Consider the following 19,792-nt stretch of genomic DNA (forward strand, 5'->3'; position numbering starts at 1 on the left):
TTTCTGGTTCTACACCAATTATCACGCAAGTTTATTGTATGGTTATGCCCTTGAAATCTTGTTGTAAAACAGATGATTCTGAGGTTGAACATGTCATTTCGAAACATTGGCAAAGTAGAGAAAGTTTTACACTATACATTTTCCTAAAAAAAAATCACTTTCTCCGGTTTTACGACCCAAGTAGAAAACGATAAAGATAAGATTGTACGAAGTTTTATTGCGAAAAGGAAAATGTTTTTGAAAATTCCTAAAACAAATGTCAGAACGCTTGATATAAATTTCTATCAGCAACCTTAATGTGGCGTCTACACTCCCTATTGCTGATTGAACCATGAAAGTTGAATATATAACTGCTTGTGAAGCATTAGATGAGGTTTTAAGGCTTAGAAAATTCTCTCAAGTATTTAGGAGTCGTTTTAAGTGCCAATGCGTCCATGATACATTATTGCAATAACAATGGGGCTGTGGAAAAATCAAAAGAACAGAGAAGCGTAACTGTTTCAAAACTAAAGCAAAAAATATCACCTCATAAGAAACATCACTCAAAGAATAGACATAGAAATGAAGAAGATCTCGACAGTAAATAGGCTTGCGGATCCATTGACCAAGAGTAAAATCTTCGATAGTCATCTTGTGGACACACTTTACTTAGTTTGGTCTAATTTTGTATAAAATTAACTAAGCAAATACCTTTATTTTGCTATTGTTAAAAAATAAAAATAAAAAACCTACCATGCAATTTATGGTTTTTTTAAAAAAAAAACCTTAAAATTCGATTAATGGGCAAACTCATCCTATTTTACCAATTAGTAATGACTAGTTCATAATTATTAACCAAATGTGGCATAAAATTTAAATTTTTAAGTTTTATTAAGTATGACAATGAATACTTGGTTACAGTATCTATAAATAAATACCTTTGTTTTTCTGATTTTATTTACACAGAAGAATTATAATGCATATACAAAGCTGTGGGTGAGCGAGCGAGTTAATTAGCTGGGGCTAATTCTGTGTAAAATTAAATAAACAAATACCTTTGTTTCTTTCTGATATGTATGTACACAAAACAAAGGACAAGAAAGAATAGAAGAAAAATGCAAATACAAAGTGGCGAGTGAGCGAGTTAATTAGCTGGGTCTAATCCTGTGAAGCCTATTATACCAAATAGAATGCAAAATCATGTGAAAAATGTCGTACTTCTGAGGCTTGGGATGCCAAAGAAAATGCCTCTGCACCTTCTTCACGTTCATGTACAGCTTCCGGTACCGCTCCTCCGGTATGGCCAAGAGTATACTCTTCAGGTCGGGAATGTCGCGCTCAGCGACGAACACGGCAAACGAGCCCCAATCGAGGACCCCGAAGAACGGAGGCACGAAGTTGTCGGAAATGATGACGGGGACGCACTCGTGGAACACCGCCTCCACCACCCTCGGGCTGTTCACCTCGTACCCTTTCGCGCAGATGCAAAACTTGCTCCTCCGCATGTAATCCGAGTAGCTCAAAGTCGTCGTCGTCGTCAAAACTCTCCCCTTGTCCTTCTTTCCCTTCTTCTTCTTCGTCTTTTTTCTGGTCTTGGACTTGGGGAGTTTGGCGAAGATCTTCATGTCCGGGTCCTTGTCTTGCCAGTGTTTTAAGAGGATGGGGCGGAGGTAGCCGTGCATGCTCCCTGCGAAGAACGCAAGCGTGGTGCGCTCCGACGGTGGGTTCCCGCCGATGCCGCTCAAAGGGTCCCTCGGGTTCTGCACGTACGTCTCGGGGAGAGACACGTCTTTTCCGAACACGAATCCCTCTTTCACGTCCGCGTTGCACATCGCTCTTATGCTCTCCGACATTATCCTCCTCGTCTCCGATGGCGCCTAAAACAACGAAGGATATTCAATTAATACACCCTTAGTATCCATATTCTATGATTTACTAACATGAGAATTAATACTATGATGAGAGCAACTAAGATTGAAGTCACGTAGTTATGAACGCGTGGATGAATTAATCACTTGAAATTGTCAATGCAAGACATCTATATGGATGAATTGCATACCCAGTCGTGGCAGGCGACGAGGAAATGGTCTGCCCCGCCGGTGCGGTTCCAAAACGGGTGCTTTGCAGCGATGAGTTCTATATAGTCTTTGAGGTATCTGATGAGGTTCTTGTGGCTGTGTGAGCCCACGACGTAGAGGGATTCTTCGAGCATCCGAGAGCTGAACGGAAGGTAAAACAAGTGAGCCTTCTCGGGGCTTTTGGTGACGAATCTTTTGTTGGACTCGAGTAGCTTCATGAACCATCCTTCCGACGCGTATATTCCCTTCAGTACCGGCGTGTGTAGAATCGGCCTCTCTCCCTCCTTGTAGACGTACACTTTCAGCGTCTTTTCCATCAACTCGTAGCTCCTGCGGATTCATTCGACAAAAAAAATCAATCATTCATTCAGGGCATTACATGTCAGAGATTCAATCAAATTCGTTTACCTTTTGAACGTGGATACGTTTCTAAACAGAGGAGCGTGAAGATCCGGATCGTTATTTACAATCGGCGCCCTGTCGATCTGAAACGCAGCATCCTGTAATTCACGATCAACTTTCGCAGACCAGCGCGGAATCTATAAAGCGAAACAGCCACATGTAAGACAAGAGTTGTTCAAAAGCATTTAACTGGAATATTGATGATTTTTTTGTTCTATCGTAGATAACTAACCGTGGAATAGTAGGAGTCGCGACTCTTGACCAACAAATCGTCCATGTCAGACAACGTATACACGTCCAACACCTTCTTCTCCGTCGAAGGCGATCTTCCTTCTCGTTCCTTGCTCTCACTACTTTTTTCTTTCTTAACTAAAGAGCCGAGAGGAGAACTGGGTATCCGTGTTTCTGGCATTGGGGACGGAAGATCAGAATCGTTACGAATCGTGCCAATATTTTCGTCCAAGCTCGGCTCTGATTCTCTACCTTCCTCTTCATTCGCATCTTCCGGACTGGAATTCGAATCTTTATGGCTGCTCTCATCATCTGGCGAATCCGAGCTTTTACTTTCATCACCAATCGTGCTAGGACTTTTGTTCAAACTCGCCTCTGGTTCTCTAGCTTCATCTCGCGAACCTCCATCATCATCGTCAACTTCATCACCGTTCTCCGACGGGGCTAAACCCGGGCTCTCAGTTCCATCGTGGCTCGTCGTGTTCGTTTCGACGAATGTGAAGTTCGAATCCCTGTTTTGCAGAGTGCGAATTTCTTGCTCCGGCGGAGATTGAGCTGGTAGAAAGCTACTGAAGGGAAGCTCAAAGTACTGTGTAGCCGCGATCAGAGCAAATAACAGCGCTGTGATCCAAATCAGCCTCCGTGTCTCAACCTGACCACTCGCTATGATTTTTCGAATCATTTTTTTTTTTATATAAATTACTTCTCATAACCAGATGACTCTTTCAATTACCATCACATACCTGCAAATAATTAGATCACAGGTATAATTACTATTTTTTTTTGGGAGGGTCCCACTCCCATTTATGCATTGTGATGAAATATCGTCAAGTTATATTTGAAAGATTTCCGCCAAAAAAAAAACCTAACATCAAAAGACAAGAACACTAATGAAAATTACGTTTTTAGCATTGCATGGCGGATCTTATTTTATTGTTTGAAACTCCGAGGAAACTGAAATAATGACACTCCCTTTTCGTTGCTTTATTGTACTTTAATGCTCGAGAAATCAGAGCGTAACGGTTGTAGGTAGCAAAAAATATATATATATATAATAATAATAATATAAAGAATATGAATTAAAACGTATTCCTATTAGTCAACTTCAAAGAAGCCTAATTTCAGCAAAGAATATTGGAGATGTTGAAACGCAGGCAAGGAAGAGAAAAAAATTCCATTGAATTTTCATCTAAGAAGACAAGTCAAAATCAGCAACGATAAGAATAATAAGATCTCAATTAATTCGACATGCAAACCGAAAACAAAATTTAAAAGAAAAGAAAAAAACGTAAATTTACAATGACACCAAAATCTGGAATAATTTCTTTTTCTTCTTAAAGATACTCGAACGGGATCAAGAAATTAAAAGAAGAAAAAAAATCGTTCGATGATGAATATCTCACTAATGAGCAAGGAATCAATGATCATTGAATTACTGCAGTAATTAACTTTTGAAGTGAAGACAATGAAGATTCAAAGATTTCAAACCTTGATTACCATTAAAAACAAAGTTATACAGATTTTGCTAGCTTCTACAGTATGAAAGTCCGCAGTAATTAACTTTCTAAGTGAAGACAAAGAAGATTCAAAGATTTCAAACCTTGATTACCATTAAAAACAAAGTTATACAGATTTTGCTAGCTTCTACAGTATGAAAGTCCAGCGTTCAGTTCATACCTTCTTTGTTTGATTATTTTCTATCATTTTCAGGGTTTGGCAACCGAACAAGGGAGAGAGAGAGAGAGAGATTTAATTACCTTGATCGCAGAGCGGTTTTCATGAGCTCTACGTGTACGTTGTTTGTTTGGGTCCTTGTTGTTCATCCTCTGGATTTATTAATTTGGCTCTATCATGAGAAGTTGGAAATCGTGAGAGACTTTAATTTTAATTTTAATTTTACTTTCGCCACAGTTATTACGCAAGTCATTGAATTCTCTCTCTTTTAAGAAATGAGAATAAAGTTTTTTTTTTTTTTTTTTCTTGAGAAAAGAAATGAGAATACAATTATATACTGCAAAATATAACATTTTCTAATACCTAACTTGCCACTTCTTGATTTTGACTTTTGGCATAAATACGCGCATATTAAGAGAGTGGCAAGTTCTGTGGACACCAAGGAATGGGCTGGCCTTGCATGGCTGCAGTAAATTTTTTATTTCTCAGTTTTCTTTTCTTTCCTTTATGACCTTCAAACATTAAAGAGAAATAAAAATGGAATGATATTTTTTTTAATTTTCTTCTATTTTGGATTAAAAAGTTAAAACAAATTATGGCAAATATTAGAGTTTCAGCCTAGTTTTCAGCTTAATTTGGCTTAGCCTTTTGTGTTCAACAGCCTTTCTTTTCTTTTTCTAGGTCGTTTATATTCAGCTATTGTGTGTCGTTTGTGTGTCTGTTTCATAGCTATATAAGCTGGTCTCTTGTACGTATACAGTGGATCGAATAAAAATATTTTCACTCTGATTCTTTCAAGAATAAAGCTTCGTTTTTTTTTTCAACATAATTTCTCTATCAAACCTAGAATTTCAATATGGTATTAAAGCAAACCTTCTGTGCCTTCTGAGTTATCCGATTCTTCGATGTCTTCCCCTTCTCGATTTCAAGCTACTTGCAATGACGAAGCTTCATCGACAGAGACGAATCATACAGTTCAGAGCAAGATTTTCGGATTTGATTTGAAGATCTCTTTCTTCGTCCACGATTTCTTTGTTGGTGATTATGCACCCATGTAACCATGAGGAAAAAATTCAACTATGCTACTTAGCTAATTAATTAAGATTATATAAAACAAGATCTAGTTTTGTTTGATTAATTTAATCATGAGAGCATATATTTCAAGCAACAAATTTAAAGAGACGAGTTATAAAAAACTTACGAGTTTCTCTTTAAGCTTTCTGAATCGGGATCTCCTCGAGCTCCTCGTCTTCTTCTCGTCTCGTCTCAGCCTCGTAGCATCGTCTTCTATGATCAGACCTTCGGTATGTCTCTAAAACTCTCGGGATCTCCTTCTTTACGCCTCGATGACACCTTAGTCTTCCGAAACGTAATCTCCGGACGAACAAGAATAAGGTGTGGATCACACTCTGAATCTCACTACGACTCTGATTTATGATTTCAAATCGTACCGTGTTTATGAGAATGGAATCAAAGAATTCCGAGGGAGAGGGAGAGATAGAGAGAGAGAGAGAGAGAGAGAGAGAGAGAGGGGGGGGGGGGGGGGGGGGGGGGGGGAGAGACCTTATTCTTGTCAGATCGTATTCCGAATTTCCAAGACATAAGTTTAATCAGCGTCTCAGTAGCCTTTAACGAAATGAGTCAAAGAACCCGGCGATATGAACTAGAAGTCCATGATCACTTCATGATTTAGATCAAGTCTCAATATGATCATCATAAGCGACCCCGACTAGTGTGTCGTAACGGTACTTATACGACACATCTACAACCAAAGTCTGTCTGGGTCGTACACTTACAAAAAGTGCAAAATTCTCCCACAAAGTGATCATCCTTCACTCGTGCTCCACATATATGACTTTAGATGCAGCTTTTCAGGTGTGTATCAATCATCGACCATGTTTTATCTCACCGCCAAACTCAGGTGCTCAGCACGTGATTCAGTTTAATATGGAGGTTATGGAAGATAGTTGTTATTGATTCTGATTTCATAACTCAACCCACTAATCATATGATGCTAATAAAATAAACTTCTTATCCAATTTAGTAATCATTCATGTTTATTATCTTCAAGTGGTCAATATTCCTAACATTCTTGCGATCGGAATTGATCTCTCATGTTCATTCTCTACGTTTCTTCATGTTCAATAGCGACTTAGAAGGAAATGGAGATCTCCAACGCAAGATCATGTGGAAACTCACGAAGGTGGAATTTTCGTACCCTCTAAGAATTTCGATTCTTCAGTGTCTCTTCTTCTCGATTTCAAGTTTTTCTCTCCATCGCTTCAATGGCAGAAGAGGATTCATCGACGGAGACGCGTTAGATAGTTCAGAGTGATTTTCAGCAAGAAATTGGATCGGCGACGATGCAAGATCTCAAATCGATTCAAGGTTTATCTTCGTCTCATTTCTCTATTGCAGATTCTGATTCCTTTCCCGTCCTTCCATGCCGAAATCTGGAATTTCATCGACGTAGAGCTCATTATCTCGATCTGATGAAAATTCGAGACAACGTTCCATCTCTTTCTCTCGATTCACTGAAGGAGCGAGGCGGAGTTCCAATCTCGAAGTCCTGACAGATCTTTACGATCACAAGAAAGCCTTGGTCTCTTGGCTGCTCAATGGAGAAGATTACTTCTCATCGCGGCGTTCAAGAAAGATTGACGACGCCGCATCATGTCAAGCCATCAAGACTTTCTCGGCGAATCCCGCTATGTCAATTTCATCAAGATTCTTCTCCGGAAAGTCCAGTCGTGTCAATCCCATAAAAAAAACTCTTTCCAACGAGTCCCGCCTCATCAATGCCATCCAGACCCTTCATGATACCTTTTGCTACTCCTCCTACCTCGCCTTTGAAGCTGCTGCGATCCGTCGCTGATATCAGTATGACGATCTCACTCCCAAACTCCAATGTTCAGACATTTTCTGATGGTTCAACCGCGGTCTGGAGCCGTGGGCTCGGGAGGGAATCAACGCCTCCAATGTTCTCATGGCTAGGATTGAACAACTGGTGCATGAAGTTTGTAGAAACGGGTGGCCCAACATCGAGAATGAGTTTGGCTCTGATACCATATTAAAGTATCATGGGGTTCCATCCTAAAACCAATTGGTAATAAGAGGAGTAACTCATGACCTTTATAAGGAGTACAAAAATTACATCACCAGTCGATATGTGATTTCCTGATAGTCTGTTTCACAGCTATATAAGCTGTCTCTTGTACGTAGACAGTGAGTCGAATAAAAATATTTTCACGTTGATTCTTTCAAGAACATAGCTTCGTTTTTCCCCAATTCAATTTTTCTATCAAACCTAGAAATTCAATAGCAAACAAATAGAGAAAATATAGTGGGAAAGTATACTTAAATGTAAGATTTTATTTTTTCCTTGTTAAATAGATAAAAAAATAATAATAATAAAATATAAAGTAATATTAACTTTTGAACCATACAACTTAATCTTACATTCCTGAGAATCTGATCATGTTAATGAGATTTTTAGATGTGATTACATTTCATTACCTCCAACGAAACACACTCTAAAGTTAATATCGTGGGTGACTATACTACTCAAAAGAGTACTTGATTTTTGAATTAAAATATATAGTAAATAGCTTTGCCTGCCAAAACACTAATTGGTAAGCTGTCTTTTTTTTTTCGTCCAAGCTTTTATTCATTAGTTTTTATTACTTATTATTTAATTGGCTTGGTATTACCTTATCAACATTCAATACTTAAGAAATAAAATAATTAATAAATTTAATTATTAAATATATTATATTATATATGAATAATATTTAGCTAATTGTAGTATTATTATTACGATATATATATATATATATATATATATATATATATTTATCACTGAATTCTCCTCGATAAATTCGATATTTTGCAGTATATTCATGCGGAACGATTTATCAATCGGTACGGATTACCTTTTTTCTCCCGAGATACCCACGGGAAATCTTTGCAGGAACGACTATATCCATAAAATCTGAGTTCCGACGTCACGGTAGTGATAAACGGTATTTATATAAAGTCTTTGTTCGTGAACACATATTTAGTTAATGAAGGTAATCGTTCCTTTCATTTTTTATTCTCTCTTTTGTCTTCTTCTCAAATCTATTGTGGTATATATGGCAAGTAGATTCTACCATGACATTCGACAATCCAAACTCTGGCAGGTCAATCGTTTGTCTCAAGCGTCGTTCAATCATCCAATTACTTCAAATGCGGCTGCAATTGATCTTGATTTCTCAAAAAAAAAAAAAATGCTTCCTATTTGACTACCAAAAATTAAAGAGAGAAAATAAAAAACAATAATTCTTCTAAAAATTTCTTCTCCGTCTTAACTTGAAAAGCTAAAAAAGATGACGGAAAAATAGACAAAATGTAGTGGGAAACGATAATTAAATATAATAATTTTATTATTCTATAGTTATTAATGTCTTATGTAAACTACATAAAAATATAAATAGACCTTGAATATCCCTTATTTTTATATCTAATAAAAATTAAGGTCCAAACAAGGTTAATAATTCAAGAAAAAGTTGCAAGTTACTTATGAATATCTACAAAGCTAGATTTAGTTCGCTATTTTTATTTTGGAGACTGTCTACCGACGCATTAGACTTCTAAATTATATGAGACTGTGGCCTGTGGGGGCTATTCAACAATGTAATGTTCAACTTAACATTTTATAATGACTCGAGAGTCAATTAGAGGTAGCTCATTTTTAAGTAGATGATAAACGGTTGATGTACGATGTATGTTCATTTAATTCACGGTTAAACTTGATTCTCATCGGATCGAATCGTACTTATAATTTACTACTTGAGCGACTATGTGCACTTGCGTATGAAAAATATCGCAACACTAGTACTTTTCAAAGATTAAGGACTAGGGGAGGGGGCGGCTAGGTATCTAGCCCAAATTGACCCCCTCTATTAAAATTATAGCCCAACTATCACAAAATTTAAGTAAGTAGCCCAATCCACTACCAAACAATTTAATATTCCTATATTACCCTTAGTTCAAATAATAGAGCGCAAAACACAATTCCCTCATTCTAAACAAACCTCTCCGCCAAACGAATTTCTTTTACCCTCATTCGCGAACACGAAACCGACGATCTTGCCACTTCCGAAGCCGACGAAGAAAAAATGGTGAGTATCTCAACCTTCAATCTCTGGTAATTTCAAATCCTTCAATCTCTCCACTTCCGGCGCCGACGAAGTAAATTGGTTAGTTAATATTATTAACAATTCTTTGCGATCTCATAAAACACCCAAACTGAAACCCTAGACCTCATCCCCGCTCAATTTTGTGTTAGATTAACCATTAAATTGTAAGTAAATATTATTAACTGAACCCTAGACGTCATCTCCGAACGATTTTGGGTTAGATTATTCATAAAAATGATAAGTAAATATTATTTACAAATCGCCGTTCGATGGTAAATAATATTTACAAATCGCCGTTCGATAGTAAATAATATTTACCATTTGAAAAAACCAACATCTTGAAGCGAGAAAGTCAATGTCGTTTATAGTGTGATCTCTTCTCTTCATCTTTCATAGTAAAACGTGCAAAATGAAATTAGCCTAAATAAATTTTAAATTCGAAAAAAAGAACAGCCAATGCAATGCAAGTACTCCCATAAAATCGAAAATAAAGACGTAACCACAATTCCACACACCGTAGTTGGAATTCCAATCATACATTAGTTTCCACAGGGAAAAAAAAATTTCAAAACAAAAGAAAAATAACTGCAGTAATGTTACACATACTCGTCGGCTCGTTCCAATTTGTCCAAATCATAACCTTGATAGTAAATAATATTTACAAATCGCCGTTCGATAGTAAATAATATTTACCATTTGAAAAACATCATACCTGTCTCAGATTTGGCCAAGATCGAGGTCGCCTCGCCGATCTTGACGCAATCGCCGTCGCGGAGCTCAACTCCGGCACCGGGAACGACGACAAACGCCTGGAGAAGCCATTTCCCCTTCTCCGAAGCGGCAGCGCGTGGGCGATCCCGTCGACTCGCCGTCGGATCTTTGATCGCCGGAGGCTCGGCGGCGGGGAGAGAGTCCAAAAGGAAATCGCTGGTCGGAGTGTGATTCTTCATGGCAGAGATTATATTTTCGAGCTTCGCGGTCTGGGAATAGTGTGCTAGGCTTGTAGAACTCGCTCCACAGAAGACGAAGAAGAAGAAGAACCACAGAGACGAAGAAGAAGAAGATGTGGGTCTGGAGGAATAAAACGTACGAAATTGGGGGTAAAGGACAATTTTGGAAACTCAAAATAATTTGGGCTATTTCCCTAATAAACTAATAGTTGGGCTATTATTTTAAAACTTCTCTCCTCAAGTGAGTGGTTAGTTGTTTACAAATCTCTTTTTTTTTTCTCAAGTTTCTAGATTTCGTTTTCTAATAGACGTCCTGTTGTCAATGGTGCCCACAAGAAGAGTAGTAGTGTCTATTTATGTACATTTGATGTCATATAGTCTTACGAAGACTCTTGCTTGTAATTGCTTATTCATTATTAATAAAGTTGAAACGTTCATTCATTCTTTCTTTGTTTGAAGCTTTATGATAAAACCTTAGTCTTTTAGTCCATAAACAAACTTAACAACTTACGAAGAGACAAATGTAGATTTGCATGAACAAACTCTTCGCAGTTTGCTTAAAACGATATTTCGCAATCTTAGGGTCAAAGGACTATTGACCTCAGTATGATTGTTAGAAGAATCTATGATGTCTGGTTATGAGGCATTGAGAGTTGGGGACTCTATAGTTCTTCTAGGTATCTTCCGAAGGTACTGAATTGACCAGTGCACTTCTAGAGACAATATAAGAACAAACCATTTAACCTCTTATGTCTCGAAGTCACTATGTATGAATTGCATCATGCTTACCTTAATCCTGAAATGAGACATGCCATTTCACACCTTAGTATTCTCATTTGAGAAAGTCAAAGTTCGGACTCACTATGTGATTCCGAACAAGGCCTATTGGTGAAGTACTAAGTTGTGAGTCTGTCATGAGTAACTTTGTGAAGTTCTCATAGATATGGAATTCATGTACAAGATTGCTGAAATGCAATGTATGTCACCTCATGCTTTGTTCCTTGGAGTGTGAATAAATGAACTGGCCAGTGTCCAAATTGAGTCCTGACTCTTTTGGATGAAACAATGTGACTTGTTAGCTCCTCGTCAATACATTGTTTCTAACTTATTCACAAGCGACAAAGGAGTTGAGGAAATAACAGCTAGAAGGGAAAATGGTAATTTAGTAAATCCCGACTAGCTGATGACATTCATGAAGGGTAAACATAGATAATATTCAGTGGATCCGCTCATCATAATTAGGTCGAATTCTTGAGTAGAAAACAAATTCATTTGAACCGAGAGATTTTCAGTGTCAGCTCTTTAGTGGAGTCAGTTGGCATTAAGCTAAACTTGGAAAAGGTTTGTGAACTTTTGAGTCCAAGTGTTTAGCTCAAGCTTTGTTCATTTGGGTCCATGAGGTCACTGTCACGAATCACATCGATAGGAATAGTTAAACTGGAAGCTAAGTCAAAACAAGAACGAGACAGTTTTACGAAAATTGTCAAAAGGGTATTTTTGTCTTTTTGGACATAGGACGAAAAGAATGTCAATAAATTTTTTTGACATTGTCATATGATGACAAATGAAATAAATATTACTCAGCCATATTAGTGTAATTGGGCCTTGAGGATTAATTTCATTTCATAGAATTTTACTTGAAAATTCTTAATGGGCTTTTCTTATGTTGTCATGAACAAATGAAGAAACATCTAGAAGCTCCTTCTAGAAGCTCAAATTTCGTCCAACCCAAGGAAAATAAGGCTGAATTTCGTTCATGCCATAGTGGGAAAGAGAGTTTATTTTGTGCATTGATGTATGAAGATACTTGCCAAAAGAAAAAGGGGAAACAAATTTCCTTAAGAAGGAAAGTGCATTTTCGGCCAACTAAGAGGAAATCAAATGAGGAAACAAATCCTAAGCCTTCATGAGGCATGTTGGACGTGCAAGGCAATAGGAAAAGAGGAAACTACCTTTTGAAGGTAATCCTCCTCCTATAAATAGGAGCCTCATTCCTCACATTTTGCTCATTCCACATAAGTTAGATATTGAGAGCTTCTCTCTCTAGAACTTGTGGTTGCCGCCCCTTTCTCTCTCTCTCTCTAAGTTTATTTTCGATTTTTCTTGTCTTGGCACCTAGGTCCTCACTCGACCTAGTGTTTAGCTCTGCGACTTCGAGACTCGTTCTTAAGTCGTAGTGTTTAAAAGTGCCCACTCACTGATTCCTTCTTTTCGAGTGATTTAGTGATAGAAACTTTCGTGGTTGCTCGAGGTGCCGAGGAAAGAAAGAGAGACGTGCTGCGAGGGGAGACGAGCATTGCAAACTTTCCACAAGCTTCTTCAAAGTTCAAGCTTCAAGAAAGGTTAGTAAACTTCTAGCTCATATTGGTTTTTAATTACATGTACTTGCACTTGTCTAGGTTAGTAAAAACTGTTTTACTTATAAAAGAAAATTTTTAAAATTCCGCCGCTTACCGAAGCGTTAATTATTTTCTCAAACCCTAGATCGATTCCAACACGTCCCACTCTTGTGTGGGACACAGTTACGGCAAGAGCTGACATTTCTATATGATGAACGGGGGTATTCTTTTCCTTTCGTCGCATTTGTTTAAGGGCGGAGAAGTTTTAAGGAACCCCATTTTCCATATATCTAAAAAAAATAAAAAAAAAATTATTATACATGTGTGTCCTAAATGTTTGCTGACTTTAGCTTAATAAATAATTTCTGCCTGGCGGCTTTACTGTCTATGTGTCCAATGTGCACCCAGACTTTTTGGAAGTTTCTGTTTTATTCTTGTAACAAAGATACCATGTGGCTCACATCAAATAAAATCATTCATCTATATAGCCCAGTGGGAGTCAGGGTGGGCCAATGCTTCCCTTCATTTTTTTAAATTATTTTTTTAATCCTAAATTTTTATATTTTTTTATAATTTTATCCCTAAATTTTACTAATAATTATGTTTTTAACTCATATTTGTAAGTTTTTTTTTCAATAATGCCCCTCCTAAAAAATATTTCTCAAATTTGCCACCCCGATTGAAATCCTGGCTCCGTCACTGATAGCAATGCTTAAAATATAGAGGTTTATTTAAATACTCATTTTTTTGGTTAAGACATTCGTACAAATTTTTTTCTTTTCTGGAATAATACTGATCTTATATAAAATTTACACTCGCTTTTTCCTCTCATTTCGAATCCATTTCAATGATGCTGCTTCCAATATCATAATATATTAATATGCAGGCACGATTTCAGCTTCGCTTAGCTTGTTGTTACGTAAGTAGCTAGATGCTTATAAGAAGGTTATTAATGATATGCCTTTTGTAAAATGAAAAGAAATTAAACAGATAAATTTTGAACAGCTTGCACGGTGCTCATGTATATTCCACCCAATGAAGAAAAAAAGTCGTGATTTGTGTGCTCGTCCATTATTTGTGATTTATTTCCCAAGTATATAACGTTGTTAATAATATGCCTTTTGTAAAATCATAAGAAATTAAACAAATAAATTTTTGAACAGCTTGCACAGTGCTCATGTATATTCCACCAAATGAAGACAAAAAGTGATTTGTGTGCTCGTCCATTATTTGTGATTTATTTCCCGAGTATATAACGTTGTTCATAACCAAACTAAGCACCTCGTCAACAAATACTTGTCTAATTATACAAGATTTTCATACAAATATGGTTCAAAATTTGTCAATGTGTATTCCAATATGCCATTGCCTTTGAAATTAGACCAAATACATGTCCATTCTCACCCTATATAAAATTTATTAATGATAGTCTTATTAAATTAATTAAATATGCCTATTTTATTTTCTAATGGAGTAAACAAAAATACATGACTCGCAATCTAAACTACATTTTTTTATAATGCAATCTAAACCACATTAAAATTTATTGACGATAATACAAATCTCTATCCGATAAGACGGTTATTTTAATATTGGTGAAATATATAATATATTTTAAGAGGTAATTAGGCCAGTAGCCCAATAGTCCATTTTTAAATAATAAAAAAAATAGCTCAAGTTTCATTTTATTAGGAAAACAGCTCATTAAGCTTAAGTTAATTAAATTAACGATTCAGTTAATTAAATTAATCACTAAATTAATTAAATTAACTTCCTAGTGGGCTATTTCTCTAATACAATAAAATTTGGACTAAATCTTTGAAAGAAAATAGAAGATTAGTTAGTTGCAACAAATACTTGATATTTTAATAAGTCATAAAAAATCAACTTCATATAAACTTGAAAACATACAATAAAACATTTGTCTAGGTTCTGCAATTTTGTGTCTGTTTTTTTAGGATTCTAAAATAGACTTTTACGTACTGAACCAAAAAAATTATGGTGGTCTAGGTATCTAGCCCAAACAGTCCTTTTATTTTAAAATTATAGCCAAAATATTGACATATTTAGGAAAGTAGCTAATTTGTTATAATAACATTACAATATTCCAATAATACCCTTAAGGGTTGTTATTATTAACTGTCAAAGTAAATAATATTAACGGTAACAAGAAAAATAATAAATCTCATTACCCGTAACAAGAACGATAGTAAAAAAAAAAATTTAACCGTAATAAGAAAAAAAAAGTAAATCTCAATAACGGTAACAAGAACAACAGTAAATCTTATTAACAGTAACACAAACAACAGTAAATCTTATTAACCGTAACAAGAACAACAATAAATCTTATTAACGGTGATAAGAAAACAGTTAATCTCATTAACGGTAACAAGAATAACAGTAAATCTTATTAACTGTAACAAGAAACAATAGTAAATCATATCAACTGTAATAAGAACAACAATAAATATCATTAACGGTAATATGGACAACAGTAAATCTTATTAATGGTAACAAGACCAATAGTAAATCTTATTAAGGGTAACAAGAGCAATAAATCATATTAATTGTAAAAAAAAAAGTAAAACTCATTAACGGTAACAAGAATAACAGCAATCTCATTAACGGTAACACGAACAACGTAAGTCCTATTAACGGTAATAAAAACAACAGTAAATCTCATTAACCGTAACAAGAACAACAATAAATCTTATTAACGGTAACACGACAACAGTATATCTTATTAACGGTAACAAGAACAACAATAAATTTCATTCACCGTAACACGAGCACAATAAATCTTATTAACCGTAATAAGAAAAATAGTAAATCTTATTAATGATAACAAAAAAAAAAAACTAATTCTCAAATAGAAGCTCTGGTGTTTCCTCCACCTCGTCGGAATTGGATTCCGATTCCTCCCCCGAGACAGAATCTCTGTCGTCTTTGTCGGACTGAAATTTCAATGCGAGTTCTTGAATCTTCTTGGTGAATTCTTTGTCGGAGAAGTACTCCAGTCTCGCGCTCCAAGACGTGCGGATCGATCAAAACATTGGTTTTGGAAGCTCGCCTGACCACGACCTTCTGATTTCTGACAATAATGGTGGCACCACCGTGCCGAAGAGAGCTAAGCGGAATCTCCGACAGACGAGCGTCCATCTAAAGACATACGAAAAAGAGGAAAAGAACAACAAGTTTATAGAGAGCAATTTGTAAGGACGACGAAAAATGGGAGAGAATCCAATTCAAACCCGTCGGTGATACTTCAGGCACCATTTGTGCAGATAAAAAAAGGCTGAATTGGGAAAAAGAGCATTTTGGGGAACTATGATTAGTTTGGCTATTTCCCTAAATAAGTTAATAATTGGCCATTAATTTAATCTATCTCTTAGAAAAATGACTACATACTTACAAATCTAAAAAAAAAAAAAATAACAAAATAATCTGAATTTTAGAGGAAAATCCGAATAAGAAATAAGTCCACATACCATAAATGTAAAATCTATTTATTTTAAAAACCTCTATTCGATTTCATCTTATGTCACTGTAGGGCATGGAAATTAAAACCATATCACCTCATGGGATTGTGCAGACACGTGAAAATATGACGTTAACAGATAATAGGTTTTGGCCCAAACGGTGACGTACGATTTTGAGGAAACAAAAAAAATCTTCTTTTGATCAGAAGGAAACTAATAAACTTGGAATCTTCTTCCAGCTCACTTTATTTATTTATTAAGATTGTACTTAATATCTTAATAGCGTGTGGGCCCGTATCTTAATTCATAAGTTACCAGAATGTCCGTGAAGCCATTTCAAGTCTCAAGTTTGAACTTTCAACGCAGCACATGAGGCTTCACGTTTTTTCCCTCCTTCAAAAGAGGATTATGTTCCCAATATATATATATATATATATATATATATATATATATATATTATGTTATACATGGAAATAAATGAGCTATCTACAACCAAGGTTTGAAATACCGATGACGATAATGTGTCGATGGTCTCAAAAATCGAAAATTGCGTTAGTCGATGAAAATTGCGACGAACATAATATGAAAATTTGAGAAAAAAAATCGACAGAAATTGCGGTAGCCGACGAAAAATGCGATAAAACACAAAAATACCGACGAAAATAATGTTGTAAAATTTAATTTTAAAAATATATGTTATATATAGCCTAAATTTGTCTAAAAGAAATAATTCTGCAAAGACACAAATAATATAAATAACAAGTTAGGTGGAGCATATATATTTATGTTTATATATATATATATATATATATATATATATATATTTAAAGATTTATTTTCTAGCTTATTTTTCCCTTTTTTAAATGTAAAAATGACAAAATAAATACATTCAATAGATTTTTCAAAATCACATATATTCAATATCATATTAATAACTAATAATATATCATGATATATATACAAACTTTATTCAATTGTACCTGTTTATATATATATATATATATATATATATATATATATTATATGTATTTATTATTTACGTTAACTTAATGATATGTATTTATTATTTATGTTAGTATATTACCCCAACAAGAAAGATAACATATACTACTAAGTACTAACTAGTAAGATCCTAGTCACAGGCTAGATCAAAGTCCATTTGTGACATTTTAAACTCAACATTTTCTCTTTTCTATTAAGCACAAGCCCATTAGGGCATTCTAAATCCAACATTTTTTCTTTCGATTTCCTTCTTCTTGGGCGGCCATGGCTGTGTTTCTCTCCTGTATTTCCTTCTTCTTCTTGACAGTGTGGAAACTGCAACAAACAGCGACGAAATTACGCGGAAATCACCGAAAATATGTTGAATATGCACTACAGGCGTCGGCTTTTGGACGATATTACAGAAATGGCGACGATCTCGCGTGAATCACCTCTGCAACTCCGACCGAAACACAACGTCATGCCATTTTCAAGACAAAACGACGAAATTTCGTCGGCAACAAGCGTCGAAACGCTTACATAGTAGTAAACATGCCGGCTTCCTCAGATTAGCGCAATTTCGCCACCATTTTGCCGGCAATTTCCGAAATTTAAAACTTTGTCTACAACTACATCTTCGACAGAACCGGTCAGGAATATACATGTATGATTCTAAAACAAAACATTACAGTGTCTTTTAGATGGTGAAAATATCTAAAATACAGTGGGAAATATCGAAACTCGGCCATGTGGTACGAAAATGGAGTGGAGATCTTTCATTTCCTGCCAGTTTAAAGGAACATAAATTTCCTTTCGGATGGCTGTGAAGAAACGGAAATATTCTTTCAGGCTTTTTTTGTTTAAATATATGAGAGTTGTTCGATTTGTGACTGTTGCAAATCCAACGGCTCAAAACAATCTTGCAATTATGAACATTAGCAACAGAAATATTCAAACGTTCAGAGCTCTTCAGACTTTTTTTGTTTTTAGTTTCTAACTCTCATTTTTCTTCTCCTATAAATTATATCACTCTCATCCACATTATTTTTTCACAACCTTCTCATATAAACTCTTCTGCTATTCTCTTCAACTACTTTAATTCTCGTACAACCTTCTCATATATTTATTTTTATTATAAAATTTCTAATTTAATTTTCATATATACTTTTAGTATATAGTTTTAATATATAACTTTAGTAAAAGTTATATTTTTAGCCACTTCTTTTCATCTTCTTCATATATAGTTTGTAATGTAGTTTTAATATGTAATTTTCATATATAAATTTAGTATATATCTTTCACGATATATATATAAATTTTCATATATATATCGTAAAATTTAAAAAAAAAATGTATACTTCTCGTCGAACTTCATCACGAGCAAGTTCTTCAAAGCACACATCCACCGTCCGAAAATTTAAAACCAACTCACGGGTCTCCATGAACCAATACCCACAAAATTTGCTCGATTTTTCTCAATTTTCTAATTTTGAAAACACTGAGTATAACTCAACCCAAGTATCATCATCTTCTTTTGTACCTCCAACTTTCCCTCAAACCAAAACTCAATTTGACCCAATATCTCCATATGTTCCGAATCTGCCATACTATCCTTCACCTATTATACACAACCTCAATATTCACAACAACTTCAATATCCACCACAACCCTATTATTAACAACCTGAACCTTACTATTCACAACCCCAAGCACAATATCGAGATCAATATGAAGTGTACCAAGAGTAACTACAATTTTTTGAAAACCAAGAAGGCCAACAATCATCACCACAACAAGATGAGGAGGAAGAAGACCTACCTCCACCTCATCAAGGAGGACCGCCACCTATCAGAAAAAGAGCGAGATAAAAAATGTGGATTGCTTTGAAGAATTTGATGAAGGGGAAGATAAAGCGAGGAAATGTGGAAAATGTTAAAAAATCTTTACAATCATAACTTTTAGGAGAATTGAGGGAAGTCACACAGCTGATAGCATCCTACAAATCCTACTGCAAGAATGGTGTCTATGTGATAGAATAATTTCTATAACCTTAGACAATGCAACATGTAACAAAGTTATGATTAGAGACTTGAGATGGGAAATACCTTGTGAGGACAACCTTATTAAATCTCATAGTCAAATTCGGTTCCGAAACGTATGACTCATCCATCAAGAAAATTAGGGACGCAGTTGCATAGATTGATAGTTCCAACACTAGGGTAGATGAGCTTAAGAGGCGAATTTTACTAAATGACCTAAATGAGAGGACTTTGACAACAGATTAAGATGGAATTCAATGTACTTAATGTAGAAGAACTTTTTGCCTCCAGGTTATTACAAGGTCATAGTACCATATGTCAACCGTATGGGTAATAGTACAATAGATGAGAACAACATTGATATGGCTAAACTTTTTTGCGAGTTCTTTCACCTTTTCTATGATGAAACTTGTGCATTATCTGCTGTGCATACACCTACTTCTCATTTAGCAATTCATAC

The 19,792-nt window shown here is 35.5% G+C and overlaps 1 protein-coding gene across 1 annotated transcript; it reads right to left on the minus strand.

Annotated features, from left to right (window-relative positions):
* Nucleotides 1–906: 906 nt before the first annotated feature.
* On the minus strand, nt 907–4,662 carry LOC149390798 (Exostosin family protein). The gene is made up of 5 exons (XM_089621034.1): nt 4,448–4,662; nt 2,692–3,433; nt 2,466–2,596; nt 2,039–2,387; nt 907–1,856 (listed from the first exon to the last, which is right to left on the minus strand). The coding sequence occupies exons 2-5, from the start codon at nt 3,370–3,372 to the stop codon at nt 1,128–1,130; spliced, it is 1,890 nt and encodes a 629-aa protein (XP_089477160.1). The 5' UTR covers nt 3,373–3,433; nt 4,448–4,662; the 3' UTR covers nt 907–1,127.
* Nucleotides 4,663–19,792: the final 15,130 nt, after the last annotated feature.

The sequence above is a fragment of the Urtica dioica genome, chromosome 7, assembly GCF_054948205.1.
Source record: "Urtica dioica subsp. dioica isolate 48M chromosome 7, U.dioica_male_clone48M_v1_H2, whole genome shotgun sequence".
NCBI lineage: Eukaryota > Viridiplantae > Streptophyta > Magnoliopsida > Rosales > Urticaceae > Urtica > Urtica dioica.

Coding starts and splice junctions, on each gene's coding strand:
- LOC149390798 (XM_089621034.1), bottom strand. CDS start 3,372: ATGATTCGAAAAATCATAGCGAGTGGTCAGGTTGAGACACGGAGGCTG. Junction 2,597..2,691: donor GCGACTCCTACTATTCCACG/GTTAGTTATCTA, acceptor TTCGCTTTATAG/ATTCCGCGCTGGTCTGCGAA. Junction 1,857..2,038: donor TCGTCGCCTGCCACGACTGG/GTATGCAATTCA, acceptor TCGTTGTTTTAG/GCGCCATCGGAGACGAGGAG.